A 19,999-nucleotide genomic window follows, 5' to 3' on the forward strand; every position below is an offset into this window, starting at 1 on the left:
ATCAATAAAGTCACATCCAAAAGCAACCAGTGAACTTTACAATTAACAAACCTAGGTCCTCATATATATATTTTTTAATTTTGAATCATAAAATACAATGCAAGTTTGAAGCCGCGTAGTTCCAACAGATGTAACGCCTTGCTTTCCGCTACAGCTAAACAGTTTGACTTTATAATCATATGTTAGCAAAGCCCTCTGTTGAAGAACACAAGCATGTCAACTTTCTTGCCCTTCAGCCTGCTCCTCCGGCTTCACTATGTATCACGCGAGCGAGGAACGAAATTTATTCCTGCAATGAGTTCGTGCTGTTGATTTTATACTATCGATAGCGCTATCGATAGTATTTGTTACCATCGATAGTTCGATAGTGACTCAGGCTACCGATAGTATCGATAGTACCGTCGATAGTTCTGCATCACTAGCCACTGGCCTCTAATCTCGCTTTCTTCCTCCGTGACGCACGCTGGCTCCTCGTCTGGAGCTCGTGCGCATGCAGGGCTGGCACGCGCACTGCGGCTGGCTTCGCTTGTCGTATCGGGGCTGCCGGCTATCGCTTGGTTCTCGACGCGTGCAATGCACAGAGTGGTGTGCGTATCACTCGAGCGCTGGCAGTTTCTGTGGTAGTATGTAAGGAATATTACATTGGTACAACAGCGGATAGCCAAAACTTCAAACACAGTTCGCGTTGCCCCAATACGAAGCTGCGCTCAGCATTCGCATTGGGGGCTATCGTAATTGTCGGTGAACATTTGTAGGGGCGAAGCACCTTGGGATCTCTGCGTGTCGGCGTGCATCGTCGTGTCCTGTCGTGACGGTTCATTTGCTTGAGCGCAAGAGAGGGCGCCACCGCCTCAGCGCTCGCCGTGTGGCGAGAGAAAGCAAACGGCGCGCGTTGACTATGAAACGCTCTTTGTGCGATGAACGCTGAACTACCAGCTCGCGAGGAACGAGAACCCGCGCCTTGGTCCGCGAGAGATAACGCCGACGCATGCAGCATCTTCTAGCGAATTTCTTGATTGAAAAACAGACTGCTCGCACTGCACAACCGTTCACCGTCCACCGCGTATGGCACTGGATCAATGTAGTGCCGGTTGGAGATTTCGCTTGTGCGTACTTGAACTATGAAAATTCGCAGCGTGCACGTTAACTAAAAGCGGACTGCGGGCCTCTGTGTCTAATCTCTCTTCTGTCTGTCATCGCCAATTAGCGGTGATTTTGCTGTGGAAAACACCGGCGCACACTGCATTCTTCGCCCCTCCACAGGATTCCCGTTAATGGAGCTGAGACACCCTTTCCTACATGCTTCGCCCCTCCCCAATTTTTTTTTGCTTGTTTATAAATTGCATCCATGTGAGATGCGTGCTGAAAATAAACATGACTTCTATTTCAGTTATGTTCATCATTACTGTCAATTCGCCGGTTTTTTTCTCTGCCTGCAAATACACCCCCCCCCCCCCCCGCCTCTGATTTGCCGTGCGGCCCCCGCCGGGTCGGCTTCATTAAACTCGGCCCTCCGCCTCGAATGGTTGCTGAGCCCTGCACTAAACAATTCCAGAATTACTCGTGAATATGTGCTCACACTTTCTGATACTTCTCTTTTGAAAATACTTTAAGTATGTCAGCAGTAATATTTCTCTCTTTCTATAACTTTTAAAGATGATAGTCTTTCTTGGGGAACTTAAACGCAGCAATTTTGGTCCGTCTGTCCGTTTGTTTGTTTGTTTGTTTGTTTGTGTGTTTGTCTGTCTGTCTGTCTGTCTGTCTGTCTGTCTGTCTGTCTGTCTGTCTGTCTGTCTGTCTGTCTGTCTGTCTGTCTGTCTGTCTGTCTGTCTGTCACCCGATTCAGCCAACCGGCCAAAGTTTAACCACTTTCTGAAAGCTCAGCCATCTTGAAGTGGTACGGCCGTTCATACTTGTGAACATTGTCGATGAAAAGCAAATATTACGCATATCTGAGGCGCAACATCAATACGTAAGTATTAGGTGGTGTGTTCCTTTACTAGAAAATACATGGATATGTAATTCTAAAGACCCTAATGTTCTTATGCTGCGCTGAAAATGCGGCGCTATGAGCCAGAAGCGGCGGTTCAATATAGGGGAGGAGGACTCGTGTAGTACGGCCGGCACAAGACTATCGTCTTTCGACGACATTTGCAGCGAAGCACACATATACGCGGCTAATTTTTCTTGTGAATCTATAGCATGTATAGCTCGTTTAAACTGTGTTGAGATGCTTTTCGCTTTTGCCGTCTTGTTGCCACAGTGAACCTGGAAACGCGGGTCATTTTTCAAGCTGTTTAATGCAGATTATTTTGCCTGTCTTAAGCACTTATTGTGCAACTCTGCGCGGCAAATAACCCAACTCAATCTCAAAGCACTTGCTGTTCCTTTCTTGACACGCAGTACGCCAATCTTCAAGGCGGGCAGTACTACAATGGACATCGTGATGCGGGAGTTCAGGCACCAGGAGCCTGAAGCCGTCGCCGCCTACACACACCAGGACGTTGAGGACTGGGTGAAGGTCCTCGGCAAAACCTTCCAGGCAATCATCAGGGAGGATCCCGAAGAAGGCGTCAGTGTCATGGAACGGGCAGTAAGAGAAACCTTCCCCGATACCATCTACAAGTCGCCGTGGGGAGTGGACACACCTTGCGTATATTTTATGACATTATTCCCAAGAGACGTCACGGACTTCGTCTCTGTCCTTGTACGCAAGATTCAGTTCAGAATGAAGTGATTGTGTTGATTATAACGATATTAGGTAAGACACGTGGGCGCCGCCATTCTGGGCTGTTAAACGAATGCTTTCTTATGCTTGCATACCGCGACGTCAGTTAATATGATCGTGAAACGTTGAATACACCTACCCACCCGTTTTCATGCGCCTGCGTCTGCCGTAGCACTGTTCGTTTAGTTGTTAAGGATACGATACGGCGAGATTACAGCCCAATATGGTGGCACCGAACCCATTCTTAAAATAGTTTGTAATATAACCTGGTGAGGAAGTATTCAAAGAAAGTGCCGTTGTCATCATTATACCACTTCCAAAAAAAGCTACGGGAAATTCCTAGAACTTCCTCAGAATAGGAAGGGGAAAGACTCGACGTATATAAAGCGCGCGAGAGTGCCGCGAGCGTGGTGCCGCCATTTTATAGATGGCTTGCACTGACGTGCTAGCCACGTTGCAGACGTAGCCACGGGCACTATCATGGTGGGACGCCAACATTGTGATGTCACGTTAATGTTATCAATACATCGCATGCCTGTTATTTTTTTTGTTATTAAATGCGTTTGGTGCCTAGCTATGCCTCCGGCTACTCCTCTTGCATAATAATTTGCGTCATGGAGTTATTGTTGTTGGTGCTTGTTCCTTCGTCATTGATGCACAGAGACCCGATAACGTACCAGCGACGTCGCTATCACGCTGAAGCAAGTTAGTCTCCGCGTATTTATACTGCCTTGACGTCGTCTAAGCTGCCACATTGGAGCCATGTTGTGCGTCGATGACGTCACGTGCAAACTATCAATAGTCGGTTACAACCTAATAATAAATACAAGCTCCGCCCCTAGAACTGCGGCGCGCTTGCCATTCATCTCAGCAAGAGAGTCGTGCTAGGTGGTTTCCGTTGTAACAATTAGTATTGTTTAGGGGCGAAGCACCTTAAGGCCGAGGCTTGTCCGTCCGTTCGGTGTCCGGACGCACGGCACAGCACCGTGTAAAACCGAAACATCAGCTTCAACAATAGACGAACATCAATCATAATTGTGACGAAACAATATAGAACACCTACAAGCACATAACCTTTATACTAGTCGGGGACTTCAACGTAGACATTATGGACCTTAGGACCTAGCTTTGTCGTCGACTCTCACTGTCCGCTGTCACGGTATATAAAAAACTGTTGCTATAGTTGAAACATATGTGTGTATGTGAATAAAAAAAAGGGTTTCCAATAGACGAACATCAGTCATAAATGTGACGAAACAATGTAAAGCACCTACAAGCTAGCACAAAACCTTTATACTAGTCGGGGGCTTCAACATAGACAATATGGACCTTAGGACCTAGCTTTGTCGTCGACTCTTTATGTAACTTTATGTCACTTTATGTCACTCAATTTACATTATATGGGTTAACGCTCGGGTAGCGTACAGTTACTCACCCGTACGGTAACAAGACCTTCGCCCACTTGTCATGATTTACTTCGTGGAGATGCGTGGATTTTCACTATTAATTTAAATACTGCACATAATAATAATTAAACGCTCGTCGCCCACACTTAAGACATTGCGTTTCCCCGAGCAGTGACATCGGACTCCTTGATTATATTTGCCAGGCAGCAAAGTTTTGCGACTGAAAACCAGTGTCTGTATACGAAAATCACCTGCTATATATGCCCTTCAGCGGCGGTGTGTACCATTGCAAACGTCAACTTCGGAGATGCATCACGCATTGCGTGTTTCTTCAAATGGCTTGAAATGCAGTGTTCACATTCGGGCAGGCTTCCTGAGTAGACAACTAGCGGTCATTTAACTGCATCGTGCTGCGTATTACTGCAGAGGATCAGTCTGCTGGAGACACTACCATGTTCGGCGATCTTCTCACGCTTAACGTCACGGAAACGAGCAGCTGCAATTACTTGGGGCATCTATGTAAATTTTCTCTGGATGGTACAGTGATGGCTGTGGGCGGTGCTACATGTGTCCTTACGTTGTAACTGACTGTGGAAGGTTTCTAAAAAAGAAAAAAAAATAATTCAATAATTTATTTATCCGGGTTCCGTTGGCGGCTCTCATTTGTTTTCTTAAGTCAGTTCAAGATTTAGTCAACGCACAACAACGCTACGATTGCCCGTAAAACGCCTCCACTGCTGACGTGCGCGCGAGGGGCAGAGGGGAGGGGAGGGTGCCCTGCCCCCCTAATCACCTTAGGTGGGGCGCCAATTCTGCCCCATCACTTTACTCAGTGAGACCTTTCACGCCATTTTCTAATGCGCATGGTTATGGCTACGCGTGCCGTTTGACGATAAGGCGACCGAGGACACCCATTGGTGCATCCAAAGAACTGTTTATTTCCCACCTTTAGACCCGGAAAGCCGAGGTTGTATGGCAGGCTGTTGTGAGACGTAAAGCGTGGGATCGGGCTAGTTGGTATGCCAATGTTAAACTGCACAGCACAAAAATTTAGACACAGTACGCATAGAAAAGACGAGGATGTTGTGAGACGCCCGTTATCGTTTCATTTTTAGTTTTTCATCTATGACGGGGCTTTTTTCTCTTTTTATCGGACACGACCAACGAAAGGCGGGAGGGGGGAGGGCGGAGGCGGTGCGATAGGACTTGCCCCCCCCCCCCCCCTCCCCGCTGACCGAGAACCCTGCGAGCGCCTATGGATGGGTGTGATTTTCACGAATTCTATCGTCGGTGAGAAGGAGCAGCCGGCGCTATATAGAAGAGCTAACATCTTCTAAAAAAAACATATAGTTAAAAAACACCAATGTTACGTTTGCCCGTAAAACATGGAACGATGAATGAATAAGGAAGAACAGCGCATGGTCCGGCTCGCTTTCACCTTCCGTGCGCGTCACTTTCTTCGGCCTTCCCATGCGACCTCGCTGTGCGACGAAAGAAACTCGTTTTCTCAACGACGCGTGTCGCATGCTACCGCCTCAACGCAATCGTGTTTTTCCTGCGCCTTCATTGCGGCTCGCAGTTCTAAATCTGCTTATTTCCTTCCCTCACCTTCAAACTCATTGACGGTGCTTCATCGTGCGCTTCGCCTAAGCGTCGTCAAAATGAATCCCTCCTCCTCGCAGCGTATATCCCATCCTGCCTGCCCTTTGTCCGGCTTCTATGTCTTGTTGTTTACGAGGTCCGGTGCAGTGGCGTACCCGCTCTCAGAACACTTCGCGCGTTTCCCGCGGAAAATGGTGCGCTCTCGTCTTGTCATCGTACTCGCTCGCCACAACGTGCACCGCGCCCACCCTGGTGTAAAGTGACGGTTTCAAAAGCCAGTGTCCCGCGCGAGAGGCTTGAATATTTCACTCTCGCACAGCGTCACCCGTCGCAATGAGGACCTCCTTTGTTTTGTTCTTCGCTTTCTTGTTTCTGTTCTGGAGACTGCGGGACTACACGACTCCCTTGAATGAAGTGGCCAAGGTTGTCGGATTTACGTGGATTGCCGCCATTTTGTCATATGTACTATCCAGGCTTGTGTGGGCACGTGCTTTTGTTACCGAGGTCAGTGGAGAAGGAAGGGCAGTGCTCATAACTGGTGAGTACAAATATTCGAATGACTGTGCATGTTGTGATGTTTTGAAATATCAGCCTCGAGTGCACAAAGCAACTGTCCATGTGCCAATCATATTAGCACGATATTCGCAGTGCAAAGTCTTGCGTGGACGCATTGAAGCATTTCTGCTTAGTACTAGGCTTGTTATGAGAACCAGAACGCAGAATTAAGACAAGGACAAAATGCTTACACACAGCACCAACACAGGCTTGTTACTTTATAAATGTGGTAAGTTGAATGATTTCCTAACATCTCCAGTATTATCATTAAAGAATTGCTGTCTATTCCTAACATTTGTCTTCAAATGATAAAACCTTGTCGTTCCCTCTGCATCGGCGGTTCTTCAATACATTGCCCCAAACTTTTTCAACACATTGCCCCAAACATTTAGCATATAGCATTTCCTATTTGCATATAGGAGTTTGAAATTAGTGTTAATAATTTATCACTGTGATTTAGTGTTTGTGGATCGAACGTGGGGTACATGGAGGAGGAATGTGCCCAACGAACGAAAAAGAAATAGTGATGTCTAAAGAAAACAGTAAAAATTTGGCAGAGTAAGAAGTTGTAGTAACCTTAATGCTGATTTATGGGCAATACGTGAAGACTCAGTTTCTGGGTAGTCAGTGTGTGATTTCTCGGGCTTCGTTTTGAAAACTGGAGGACAACCACTTGTATTCAGTTAAACTCACTAAATCTAACAATAATCTTATTGACAGGAGTGGTCTAGAAGGTTCACCCCGTTAATAAATGATTTCTTAAATAGAAGAGTTCGCAGACTCGGAAGAGAGGGATCTTGATTCATGTACTCGCCAGTTATCTCCGAAAAAACAACCACCACCTTCTTCCGCACTACAGCAGCGAGCAGTTTTTTTTTTCTTTTTTTCTAAACGTGACGTCTAATTAGATCAACTTCGCGCAACGTTCCATAGCAAAGACTTCATTTATATGTTTCGTTATGATTTTATAAATTGCACTTACACTAGCGCTTATCCGAGCACATCGCTCCACAGAATGTTACCACTTTATGATTTCACTTTTCAGGATGTGATACGGGATTTGGTCATCGACTGGCGAAGCGACTCTCTCGCAAAGGCTTCCTGGTATTCGCAAGTTGTCTCAGTTTCACCAGCCCTGGTGCCAGCGAGTTAAAGGGCTTCTCAAACGTTAACGTTCTAGAGTTAGATGTGACGAAACAGGAGCAAGTCGACAAAGCCTTCGACGCGATAAAGAAGCATCTCGGAAAGAGGGGTAAGCCAAGCGTTTGTACTTTATATCATAGAGCAATAGAACGGCAAATAACGTATTTCATTTTTAATTCGTGGAACAAATGCACCTTACTGCAGTGATAGCCAGGATATGATAGAAAACCTCGGTACACCTTTAGTCATTTCCCCTTGTTCAAGTTAGCAAAGTAGGCCTGCGTTTATTAACCTCTCTGCATTCCCTTGCTTTCTCTCTCTCTTTTCCTTCACCCTTCTATCTCTACCCACACTGCAGGGTAGCAAACTGGACCACCGTCTGATTAACCTCCGTGCCTTCTTTTGCTTCTCTGTCCAACTTAAAATTTGTTAAACGGTGGGCATCATAGTACACACCACCCACATCCTTGGTGGATTGTGGTAATGGATAGTGATGGGTGAATGGTGGGTGATAGGCAGATAATGAGTGGATATTGTGTGACGGAATGGGTGGATGGTGGGTGATGGGCAGATAATGGGTGGATAGTGGGTGATAGACTGATGATGGGATGGATGTTGGGTGATAGAATGATGATGGGTGTATGGTGGGGGATGGGCACATTACGAGTATGTGTTGGGTGATAGGCGGATGCGGGTGGATGTTGGATGACGTGCAGATGACGGTTACACATGTTAATGAAGTAAACCATAAAATTAATACAGAAGATCAATTATTCCGAGATACTCGGACACCAACTGCTACCTTGTTTTACTACATGTAAATGCACTAGTGACTAACTCATCTGCTAATGCTCATAAGAAAAAGACAGCAATCTGAAGTAACCATTAAGCAAGAGCATCAAATCGCAACTCGCACTGCGCGTATGTTTGCGAGGTGTGGCCATTGCCAATTTTCATCGATTAATTTGGCAGTATGTCATTGCAGTAGGCCAAAACGAATTGCGGTAATGTGTGACTGGAAGAGGTGACAAGGAATAACACGCACTGATGTCGACTAACATTGTATACATCAATGCAGCAAAAAGTGCAAAAAATGCCAGCGCTTCTGAAGTGTGAAAATACACGGTGAGAATTCAATACGATATTGTTACAGTGGCAGCGAATACAGGTGTGGATTTAGTAGTACGCGATGATAGAACAGGAAAGCGACATCTTGATGCTATCATGAGTAGCTATAAATAACGATTTCCCCCCTTTTAGGGGCGAAGCTCCTCAGGGTGTGGGCCTGTCCCTCCTTTGTAGTATGTAGTAGGAGGTAGCCACGCGTAGTGGGATGTATCCACTCCATGCGATAAAGATGATGATAACGACTGATGACCAAGAAGAATAAGCGCGTTCCAGTATAGTGGAATGTACGCACTACACGTGATAACGATGACGATGACGCTGATGACCATGAAGCATAAGCGCGTTGCAGACCACACATTCTCTTTCTGCCATGGATGAAAACGACCGTGAACGCGCTCTCGCCCTCGAAAGGCAAAACGGCAACGCCGACAACAAGCGTTCCCCTGAGCTTAGCGTCATATATGAGGACCCCCGCGTTTGTGTGTCAGGTGTTTATATGGTGATCGAGTGGGCAAAATTTACGGGGATTGACGGTTTACCAGATTACCTCCGGAGCTTCGCCCACTCATCATCATTCACTTCGTTGATATGGCCTGATTTTTTTATTTCAGTTGAGGTATTGGTTGATGTTGTTCTTTTTCTTGACGCAGAGCTCTCGGCGGTTGTTGCAAACGCCGGGATCGGGAGCACCGGCCTTTTGGAGTGGCTGACGATGGACACGGTCGTCGACGTCTTCAACATCAACGTCTTCGGGGTGCTTCGAGTCGCCAAGAAGTTTCTACCACTCTTGAAGAAAAGCAAGGGCAGGCTTGTTACGGTAGCGAGTCCCTTAGGTAGGTAAAACTTTGCGCCCGTATAATTCCGAACGATACATTAACATTCCTCCCACAGTCTCCTAGTACATCTACCCCCCCCCCTCCCCATTTCGTACACCATGGCATGCCAGCGAATGTCTGCTCGCTCACGCCGGCTTTTTTCGCTCCCGTTTTTAAAGAGAGCGCACTACTTGGCTCGTTGTTCGACCCCACCGTTGTCAGAAAGCCTTGGCAGATAAACGGCGCACGAGTCACGTCATCGTCAAAAAAAAAAAGGAAACTCACAGGGTCCCTTATGTATTCGAATAAGGTGACTCGAAGGCGAAAGCCATCTTCTTTCTCTTCTCACTTGATGCATTGATCCTCCTCCCCCGCCCCCCTCGAAAGTATCTGCAGCTCACCTGGTTTTGCACTGCCTCCATGATCGGCCCTCCTTTGAACGAGCGACGATGTGATTTGATGACGTCATTATGTAACATCATGTTTTGCGACGTCATAATAGCGTCATAGTGGCGTCACGATGACGTCATAAATTTTGGCGATATGTGAAGCCGTGTTAACGTTATATGGTGACTTCATCGCGTGATGATGATATTATGCATCACTCGTGTTGACGCCGCCGATGCGGGACGCCGGTCAATTTTCGCTATTTATGAGGCGGGCAAGGCTTTCGCCTTAACATTAGTCACGGTAAGAATTACGAGTTACAACCTCTGCTCAACCGCCGCCGTCCCCGCTCCGCAGCCGAGCGCGCTGTAGCCACTGCGCAGCCGTTGCAACAGCAGAAAAGATGAATGGCTGCGCACGGGATTTGGCACTACCTGACTGCCGATTCAACAGATGGCCTGCAGCCGCTCCTTCTGCTTTTCGCGCTGTCCGAGATGCAACGCGCTTCGGGTACTACGCTCAGCGACAATTATTCCTCTCGCACTTACAAACTATACGAATTCGTTCGATACACCCGTACATTGCAACTTTGGAGCAGTTTAAGAGACTATCCTGTCGTCGCCTCATATCTCGCGTTGGTGCCACGCAGCAGTCTCATGTCTCACGTTGGCGTCATGCAGGTGCCACGTTCGACCCACATAAGCCGAGAAGGCTGCGCGTTAGGAACGCCAGCGTCGCCGAAGGGCTAATTCGTCTGTCCGAGACCATTAAAAGCGAAACGCCAGCGTGTGGAGTCAGATGTAAATTTACGGAAGAGAGAAACGGAGTTGAAACGTCGGCGCCTGGAGTAAGACGCACCGCACTCGGAACAGCGAGCAGTAGAAAAACTGTAGAAAGGAGACCGTAGAACAGAAAACAAATAAGATAATCACAAGAAAAGAAGAGAAAAGCATAGAAGATGTCACATAATACTATGAAAAGGATAGAAAAGAGCAGAAAAGCTCACACCATCTCCCGCTAAACGGGACCATGAGGCGATGCGAAGCAGCGTTTCGGCATGTCGAGCCCGCGTTTCAGAGGGGGGAGTGGAGAGGGAAAGTACAGAGGGGAGGGGAGAGAGGGAGTGGAGAGGGAGAGTCGAGAACGGAGGGGAAAGGCGGAGTGGTAGCGAAAGTGGAGAGGGGAGAGGGATGGGAGGGGAGAGGGGAAAGGGAGATGGGAAAGGGAGAGGAGTGGTGAAGGGAAAGGGGTAGGGGAGTGGGAGGGGAAAGGGGGAGAAGTGGTGTGAGGAGTGGGTTTGCGCATGCGCAGTAAGGGTGGTCACGCCGCACACCACCACCACCGGATTGAACTCCGTCATAAGATGCTTCACATCTAAAAGACAGATAAACACAAGAAAATAACAAAAAAGAACAGGAAAGAGCAGATAAACACAACAAAAGCTCAAGAAAAACGTAGGAGAATCACTGCTCTGCACTTGGTACAGCTTTCACTTGAGGCTGAACTGGCTTAGCTTTTTTTCTTCTCCTTATATCCCGTTATTACTATGTCACTTTTTTTGTGATACTATATTGCTCAAAATTGCTGAACAAAATGTGCACGCTGTGAGAATTAATGAGCGCACACGTATTTCTGGAATACATTGTAAATGTCCGTTCTTCACTGTCTGGGCCCAACACCTTCAAGTACTCATTTTTGTGTTCAATTTCAGGTCGTTTTACAGTCCCCATGAGCGTGCCGTACTGCATGTCCAAGCACGCCGTGGTTTCCATGATGGACGGTCTGCGCCGGGAATGTCATGGCAAAGGGGTTGACTTCGTTACAGTGGAGCCTTCGGCTTATCGGTATGTTGAATGATAGTGAAGCCAAATATAATGTTCCTGGAGCCAGTCACCGCAGGAAACCTGTTTACTGCATATATTTCGTAACTTCTCTTTGGAACTTTTTTAATGAATAGTGTAACCCTCTCATCCACTTGAATTTATATGTTTTCTGTTAGCTGACGAATCGTTTACGCCGATGACCCAGTTTCCTTTAGAGTGCGTCTGCTTTAGCGCTTATTAAAATGGGGAGGTAAGAATGGACACTGCGATAACCCTTTCACCACTTTAATGAAATATCCAATATATATGTTGTTCATAAAATGTTTCTCAGCTTGCGAATGTGGGAACTTCTCTTACTCCTAGGTCACATGATGAAATGAGCATCCTTTTTTTAAAGAGCTATAGACAAAAAAGAAGGTTCAAGGTGGTCTTCCATAATGCCATAAACTCTAGTTTATTTATTTATTTATTTATTTATTTATTTATTTATTTATTTATTATTTATTTATTTATTTAAATATATTTTACAGACCCCTAGAATTTCAAAGAACAAAGACACCCAGCCTTGAAGGACACATACACAGGAGGAAGGAATTTCACGAACACGTACACTGGGAGCGCACACGCTAGTATGCGTCCTTTAAGGCTGGGTGTCATCCTGCATTAAAACTATGCACCAACAGGCCCAGCACCAGAATCTTCCGCGACAGGCCCTCAGAGGCATTGCAGAAAGGGGGAAAAGCACCATCAAATATTTTAACTTGTATAACGATTAGAAAACATATGAGGAAGCTACCAACGAGTACAGATGAGTGAAAAAAAAAGGTATGCTTCTCTTCCTAATGAAAGCTTCACTAAATGCGTTTCTTTAGCTGAGCAACCGGGGCATTCCAATTTGAGAAATTAACATTACGTAGCTAAGGACAGCGTTTATTGCCAGGAGTGGTTTGGTCCGTACACGTGCCTTTAACTCGGGGTCATCTAACCACATATATATATGTTTGGTGTTTCAATAAACTTTCAGTTGATAGTTTGCGCCGTGTTTCGTTTGCCTTCCTTCGTGTTTCGTTCCTTTGCGCACCACAGCATTAAGATTAAGTTTGGTCCGCGTTCTGAAAACAGCATCTCGAGAGAGCGTTCGTTCATTAGGCAGTTTTAGAATAGCTTTCCGTTGCGTAAGCGTTTAGCGGTAGCGTTTTAGAAAAGCTTTCCGTTGGCGTTTGTTGCAACTGCAGACGCATACGCTAACCTCTCAGGCACTCAAGTTAAAAAATAGCGTATCGTACCCAAGCAAAACTAACTCAGCGAACCCTATTCTAAAACTGTTATGCTGTTCTCCTTTTGGAATTTCTAGGACGGAGATCTTCAAAGCTGGCTCGACTCCCATGGACTTGGTTATGCGGGAGTTGAAGCAACAGGATCCGGACGCAGTCGCCGACTACACTCATCGGGACATTGAGGACTGGATAAAGATAAATCAGAAAGCCTTCGACGCTTTTATTAGGGAAGACCCCGAGGAAGCTGTCGACGTCATCGAGAAAGCAGTCCGAGAAACTTACCCGAAGTATGTTTATCGATCACCCTGTGGGAAAGACACGCCTTACATCTTCTTCGAGACAGCGTTCCCCCGTGACGTGACTGATTTACTATCTGTCGTCACGCGGAAGATTCAGCTCATGATGAAGTAAAGGCACTAGTCCATAGTCCAGGGGTCTCAAACTCACCTGAGCTAGCGGGCCGCAGTCACAAAACTTAGTCTCGATAGGCCGGGAGAGTGATGACTTCTAGGGGAAGGGGGAGGAGGGAAAGGAGCTTTCGCAAAATGTCAGCTAACATTGCCGTTTGAACGAAGGTCTTTCTCACATCTCATATGAGTCATTACTCAAAGGTACTTGACGCCAGGTTTCGAGAAACATATTGATACTGGTATACAGAATGACTGAAATATGGACGCCGAATCTGAAATGTCTACTTTATGTTCAACGCTTGTGCGGTGATACATTGTGACCACATGGGGTGCCCCACGAAAAAAATTCTTAACACCATTCACGTCTTGTAGCACATGATCAAAGCAGCATGTGCGACCATTAAGAAAATAAAGACTGTGGGCTGCTGATAGCCTTGCGCTTGCCAGGCCGCTATCAGAAGGTCCTCGGGCTGCATGTTTAGGGTCCCTGCACTAGTCAGGGACCCCAAAACACATTTCCTGCTGACATTAACGCAATCAGCGAGCAAGCTTCTGCAAATTCACTACAAGAGTAGCGTAGCAGTACGCGGCGTTTAAACTGACACACAGACTAACAATGGGTCAGGCATTCTTGCGTAACAGCAGATGAGCTTGGCTCTTCGCTATTATAAGACTTGTCGCACATTTCTATTGAAGTTCGAAGGTTTATCGACCTTTGGAACTAGCTACAATATGTTAAGGGATAGACGGGAGGTAGGGGACAATCATCAACTATTTTTGATACTCGGGAGTTTTTCGGTGCGCACCTAAAGTACGGTTCACGATTGTTGTTATTATGATTGTCATTCTCATCATAATTCAGGCGCCTTCGAGTATATATACACATAAATGTGTATGAATCTAATTGCTTTTTGTGCAAACTTGGGACAAAGAGTATGTGTGATCAGGTATGTTTCGTCTTTGTGACACTGAATACCGTCTCTTCGCGTGACACCTTCAAAGACTGTTCAGGGTAAGCAGTAAAATCTGACACCTAGATAACTTTCATATTTCACTGCAGCACATTTCTAGTTCGTCCACAAATATTCGCAGCCAGATATGTTTGTTTGGCCTGCACATGCTTCGAGTAAGCAGGCGATGCCAACTAGTTGCGTCGTTGAAGCCATGAACTCGAAGTGGAAGCTTGTGCTAAAAAACTCTGGTACTTCAACCATCCTGATGAGTTCCATCTGTCAGGACGACACACTCCTCAAAACGCTCAGTTCGCCAGGACCATTCAACATGCCGACGCAAGCACCACCAAGAGATGACATCCTGTGATATCTGCTAGAGCAGATATGAAATGTTCCCCGCTCACTTCTTCCTCCACAGCGCCAGCCGTCTCGACCATAGTAAAATAATGTCAACCGCCTCGGCCGGAAGCATCCTGAGGCACGTGACCCAAGCGTAGTCGAAGACGGCCATTGTCCGGTATCGAGTCTTGGGATCTGTCTCCCTGACGGCCAGGACCATTTGGTCGACCAGGTCTTCGATGTCGTCCTTGATCCTCCAGTCGTAGAGCGCTTTGACTGAGCGCGTCCAGTCGTGCAGTTCTTGGGCGTTGAAGCCGGCCGTAACTTCGGCGGGCTGACTCTTGAATTCCTTCTCCACGGCAGCGAGGCAGCCTACGGCGTCAGTAACTTTAGACCTGCGATACGGACGACACATTTATGGCCTTATTATTCGACCATTCTTAACTGCAGAGCAAGAAAGTTAGCACGAAGAAAGACAAAGTACCAATCGTGTGTGTGCATCCTCCTACCCTACACTTCGTTTTCTCTCGCGTTGCACTTGAAGATAGCCACCTTGCCAAATCACTAAACCTGCTATTGTGATTCATTTATTCAATGGGCGAAAATGTTTCCTTAACACTGTATCTCGTCATTTGTTCCTACTGCCTTTCTACGGAAAAATACATGTCTAGGTACAGTCCACTTATGTTTTTTTTTTTTTTATTATTATTATTCGGCCTTGTGGGACTTTGCATGCGGGTGAATGGATTGCCTGTTCTGCCTCGTCTCCATGATCTTCGGGTGTGATGATTAACAAGACAACCTCTAAACTTTATTTCGGGTACTGGCGGTGCCCGCGTACATGATGATGATGATGATGAATCAACTTTTATTAAGCCCAACTGTGTTGGTAGTGCACGCAGGCACCAGACGGGGCGGTTCCCTAGTTTCGGGACCCGTATGTATCTAGCAGCTCCTGGCCCCTGTCCGTCAGTGCAAGCTGAGTCGGTAGGGCGGGGCTGGATAACAAGGTCTCCCATCGCTCAAGGGGTTGGGGATTGGGGGTGTTGGGGGGAAGGGAAGGAGGGGGTTCGCCCGCGTACAATGATTCGGTTTTATTTTGAAGTCTCCAACAGCATCGGTGCTAGCAATCAGCCTAAGAGTAACGTTTTTAACGCGCTGCAGGCTCACCATGGACCTTGCAGGGGATTGTACATACATTAATGGGCTGTGTTTACAAGAATAACAAAAATATTAATACCACCAACAATACTAAGGTTTTATGATGTTAATTCAACACGGCATATGTGGTTTGTAAAAGAATCAATGGTCTCACAGCACACAGTATTGCTCGGTATATCGTTACAATAAGAGACATCCAAATTTTCGTAACTACTGGTTGGGCTCAACATGTACTGCGTAGTTTGTTCCGTAAAGACAGCGACGTATACAGCTTGAGTGATCATTCAAAAGGTGTCTCTACTTACCTGTATGTCAGGGGCTCAACAGCTACGACGTCGACTCCCTTGCCATGGCACTCTCTTCTTAAACCGTCGACCAAGGACTGAACCGCGTGTTTAGTCATCGCGTATGGCGTAGTAAACGGCAGTGTGAAGTGAGCTGAAAAAGGTTTAATACAGAAAAAAGTGATGTTTCAGTTGTTTCGTCTTAGGGCTTAAATGTATATCTTTACGATATAGTCCTAGGTGTCAGGTTTAAAATTATGCGTATATTATAGCGAAGATGGCATTCAGCCTGTTTTGATTTTTTTTTCAGTCAAGTGCTTTGACATTGAGAAAGGGAAATTGTTAACATGAATAATTATTCATAAGGTAGAGAAAGCCTTTTCTGCAGTACGATACACAATAATGACTACCAGTGGAAAATGCGCACTTTCTGAGACGCATATTGTCCACACTCTTAAATACTGCATAACACGTATTCGACATAGAACAAAGAAAGAACACTAAGGCAGAGGACAATCGCTTTTTGTATTATGAAGTAACTAGGCCAGCAACGAATTTTTTCAGCATATTGTCCACCTGCTCAAGGTTGAATCGCTCAAGAGGTATGTTCTCAAAACCAGCTAATATCATAAATTGCGTGAAATGAGCGCACAAAGCAGATTTATTGGGATATATTGTTGAGGTGAATCATAAAACAACATAGTGTAACTGCATTTTATAGGATTTAGTACAACCTTACTATCGTTGTAGAGACTACTTTGATGTTTGAGGGAGGCCTTAGTAAGATGTCCGAAATATTAGAAAGAATTATGGAAGTGCTCTTTGTTAAGCGTGTTTATTCTGCGGTGGGAAAAATGCCATGTTTTACGCCCTAATTAATGCCCTACTTTTTCTACACTTTTTAATAAGGAAATTCAACGCACCGAAAAATATATAGTTCCTAATATTCTCGTAAGTTTGAATCTTTTTTCCTTAAAATCTGAGCAACATTATTTCAATAGCGTTGTCCAGCTGCCTGGATACAGAATATCTCTATTTCTAAAGTGCCTTATAATAGCGATAGCAAGACCATCCCCTTAATGCTTGAACCTTTGCTAAAGAGTAAACTCGACTAATTTGCTAATAATAATTATTAGTGGAGTGTTACGTCGCAAAACCTGGATGTGATTATGATAGACGCCGTATAGTGGAGGGCTCCGGAATTTTTTACCATCTGGGGTTCTTTAATATGCACCTAAATCTAAGCACACGGGCCTCTAGCATATTGCCTCCATCGAAATGAGGCCATCGCGGTCGGGATTCGATCCCGTGACCTTTGTGTCACCGGTCGAGCACCGTAACCATTAGACCACCATGGCAGCTTAGACAGAATACCTGCATTTCGAAAGTGCTTTATAATAGCGATAGCAATATCATTCATTTAATTCTTGAACTCTTGCTAAAGAAGACACTCGGCTAACTTAAACACAAAGAATATGGGGGCCTTTATGGGGGCCATGAGCTCAAGGGATATGGGAGATTTGTCGAGCTGCTTTCGAGCGGATTTTACTCCCATATGACTCAAACGTCTATGTAAGCATGTTTGCTGGAAATAAAGTAGACTAAACTTGCTAATGAGCTGCGACCTAAGAACACTCGCATCGGCAAAACACTTACAAAGATTGCTGGTGACGATGACTGCCCGTCCGTGGGTCTCCTTGAGCATGGGTAGGAACCTCTTCACCACCCTCACCACGCCGAAGACATTGACGTCAAAGATGCGAGTGATGCTTGCCATCGTCAACCATTCGACGAGGCCGCTGTTCATTATGGCCGCGTTGCACACCACAGCCCAGAGCTCTGCGAGGGATGTCAGTTTGCCGTCATAAGTCAAACATTTTCTCAACAACTTTATATGTATCTTAGTTGTGTAGTCTCTGCGGGTGCAGTGAAACAATCGCTCACCTTCTCTCTGAGTGTACCCGCCTTAACTCCGACGGAGCGATCCTCTCAGCCGAACTAGGACAGCTGGACAACCGCGCTTTCACAGATAACAAAATCCTAGGGCACTGGCCTACCCCGTCTTCAATGCAAGCCGCTCATAGCGCGTTATTGCAGTTTCTTCGGTAAACCGGACTGAATGGCAAATCATGACTGTTCATAGATAATGCTGGTGTATCGTACTTGGACGGTGCTATAGCCATGACAGTACAGTGTCGTCACAGATTCATATTCCTCTCTTTCATTCTTTTACACCGCATGTCCCCTTCCCAAGTACAGGGTAGCAAACCGGACACATCCTCTGGTTAACCAGCCTGTTGTCTCTTACTCCATAGTTTAACAATCAACACATATTCAAGAGTATTCCTGTATGATCACATATTCCAGCTTGCTGATGTAATTTTTTACAGCTTACACTGTATTGCTAGAGATAAGTTGTGGGGTCTGTATATATCGCCGCTCTCGGAACACACGGAGACAGCAGACGCCGTCGGGAAAGCCAACACGTGTACATTTATTAACTTGCTTTTTACTTACGGCGAGCCCGTCAGCCGAATCTAATACACAACTAGTAACCTGCTGCGCGTGAGTAACCTTATACAATGCTTATGAATACCCAGAAAACATAACACACCGAAGACAACATAAGACATACAATGCACCGCGAATGCGGCGTCGCCGATGCACGACTCACCACGAGGGGCCCGTGGGAAACGAGCCGCGGTATCGTCCCCCCCGGACGCACCGCGGGAGACGTCCATCCACGCACGCCGCCAAGCCCAAAGAGAGCCTCCCTGCTGTATTCTGTTCACCGGCCTAGCTTCCCCGGCAGGCGGCGCTGCCGGCGCCACCACGCTAACCCTAGCCCACGCGAACACAGCGCCACTACTCGCTCGGACGCCATTTAACCTACCTGCGGTCTATCCGCGGGACACGCGTGAACCATGAGGCGCAAACGACTTTACAGGGGGTGATAGCACCCCACAAGTGGATATAGGTCACATAACGTGCAGGGGGTTCACCATGATACGGGTGTAGAACAGTGTGGTGACCATGATGATGTCTGTGTATGCCCTGTATATGTTGTTTTATGGCTTGCCTTGGAGAAGTTTCTAATGCCTTTCTCGGCAGACATGATTACGTCAAGCGCGCCTTTGGCGAGGACCAGCAAATGGCTTATTTTACCGCCTACAGATCACATATTTTGCTCTGTACTGAATGTGAATGACAGACGCTCCGCTGTTACGGAAGACGACGACGACGATCGGTGGCCCCGTGGTTGTCGCTCGCTCACGCGCTCGCCAGTAGCCAGACCTGCCTGATAAAGAGCCTTTTGCAAAGCAACGTCTGACCCCTTTCTTGACGTACAACACCCCTATTTCAAGTGGTGGAGGAGCCGGGGTTCCCGTAAACCTGGAACTTCGCAATCGGACGCTACCGTCCTTTCACCACGACTGCTCCTGGCCCTTCGCAAGCTGCCGCAACCACGACAGTCTTCTGTACGGGTGTGCCTCAGCAACGCAACCCACACGTATTTCGCGGCAACGACGAGCACGACGTGGGGGATTGGATCGTCGAGTATGAAACAGTAAGGGTCAAGAAAGGGTCAGACGTTGCTTTGCGAAAGGCTCTTTATCAGGCAGGTCTGGCTACTGGCGAGCACGTGCGCGAGCGACAACCACGGCCACCGATCGTCGCCGTCGTCTTCCGTAACAGCGGAGCGTCTGTAATTCACATTCAGTACAGCTCTCACGCTCCTGTTGAGAACAAGCGTGTATAATTTTGGTCGATGTTGTCGTAGTTCAGAGCAGCCAACACCTGGACTGCGGGTTTGATTATTTCACTGACAATGGTGAGCGAACGCTGGCAGCAAGCATGTAACGAGGACAAACTGGACGCGGCTGTAGTGCCTTATTCCACCTGACCCTCAGCCCTCGGTCAAGAATAGGCTGTTTTAAAATAGGGTACCCAAAGCTTCGCTTTAGCGTTTGTCGCCGCTACGCATGCG

General features: G+C 46.7%; 2 protein-coding genes across 2 annotated transcripts; one reads left to right on the plus strand and one right to left on the minus strand.

Annotated features, from left to right (window-relative positions):
* Nucleotides 1-5,852: 5,852 nt before the first annotated feature.
* On the plus strand, nucleotides 5,853-13,275 carry LOC119401518 (short-chain dehydrogenase/reductase family 9C member 7). Its single transcript, XM_037668395.2, has 5 exons — nucleotides 5,853-6,274; nucleotides 7,337-7,543; nucleotides 9,213-9,395; nucleotides 11,476-11,608; nucleotides 12,942-13,275. The coding sequence occupies exons 1-5, from the start codon at nucleotides 6,070-6,072 to the stop codon at nucleotides 13,273-13,275; spliced, it is 1,062 nt and encodes a 353-aa protein (XP_037524323.1). The 5' UTR covers nucleotides 5,853-6,069.
* Nucleotides 13,276-14,624: 1,349 nt separating this feature from the next.
* Nucleotides 14,625-17,850, minus strand: LOC119401519 (retinol dehydrogenase 7; the record flags this gene model as incomplete). The annotated part of the gene is given in 3 exon segments (XM_037668396.2): nucleotides 14,625-14,961; nucleotides 16,033-16,165; nucleotides 17,668-17,850. Coding segments are annotated over 3 exon segments (650 nt in total), but the record flags the coding sequence as incomplete, so codon positions are not given.
* Nucleotides 17,851-19,999: the final 2,149 nt, after the last annotated feature.

Source organism: Rhipicephalus sanguineus, chromosome 8 (assembly GCF_013339695.2).
Source record: "Rhipicephalus sanguineus isolate Rsan-2018 chromosome 8, BIME_Rsan_1.4, whole genome shotgun sequence".
In the NCBI taxonomy this organism is placed as follows: domain Eukaryota; kingdom Metazoa; phylum Arthropoda; class Arachnida; order Ixodida; family Ixodidae; genus Rhipicephalus; species Rhipicephalus sanguineus.

Coding starts and splice junctions, on each gene's coding strand:
- LOC119401518 (XM_037668395.2), top strand. CDS start 6,070: ATGAGGACCTCCTTTGTTTTGTTCTTCGCTTTCTTGTTTCTGTTCTGG. Junction 7,544..9,212: donor GAAGCATCTCGGAAAGAGGG/GTAAGCCAAGCG, acceptor TTCTTGACGCAG/AGCTCTCGGCGGTTGTTGCA. Junction 11,609..12,941: donor GTGGAGCCTTCGGCTTATCG/GTATGTTGAATG, acceptor TGGAATTTCTAG/GACGGAGATCTTCAAAGCTG.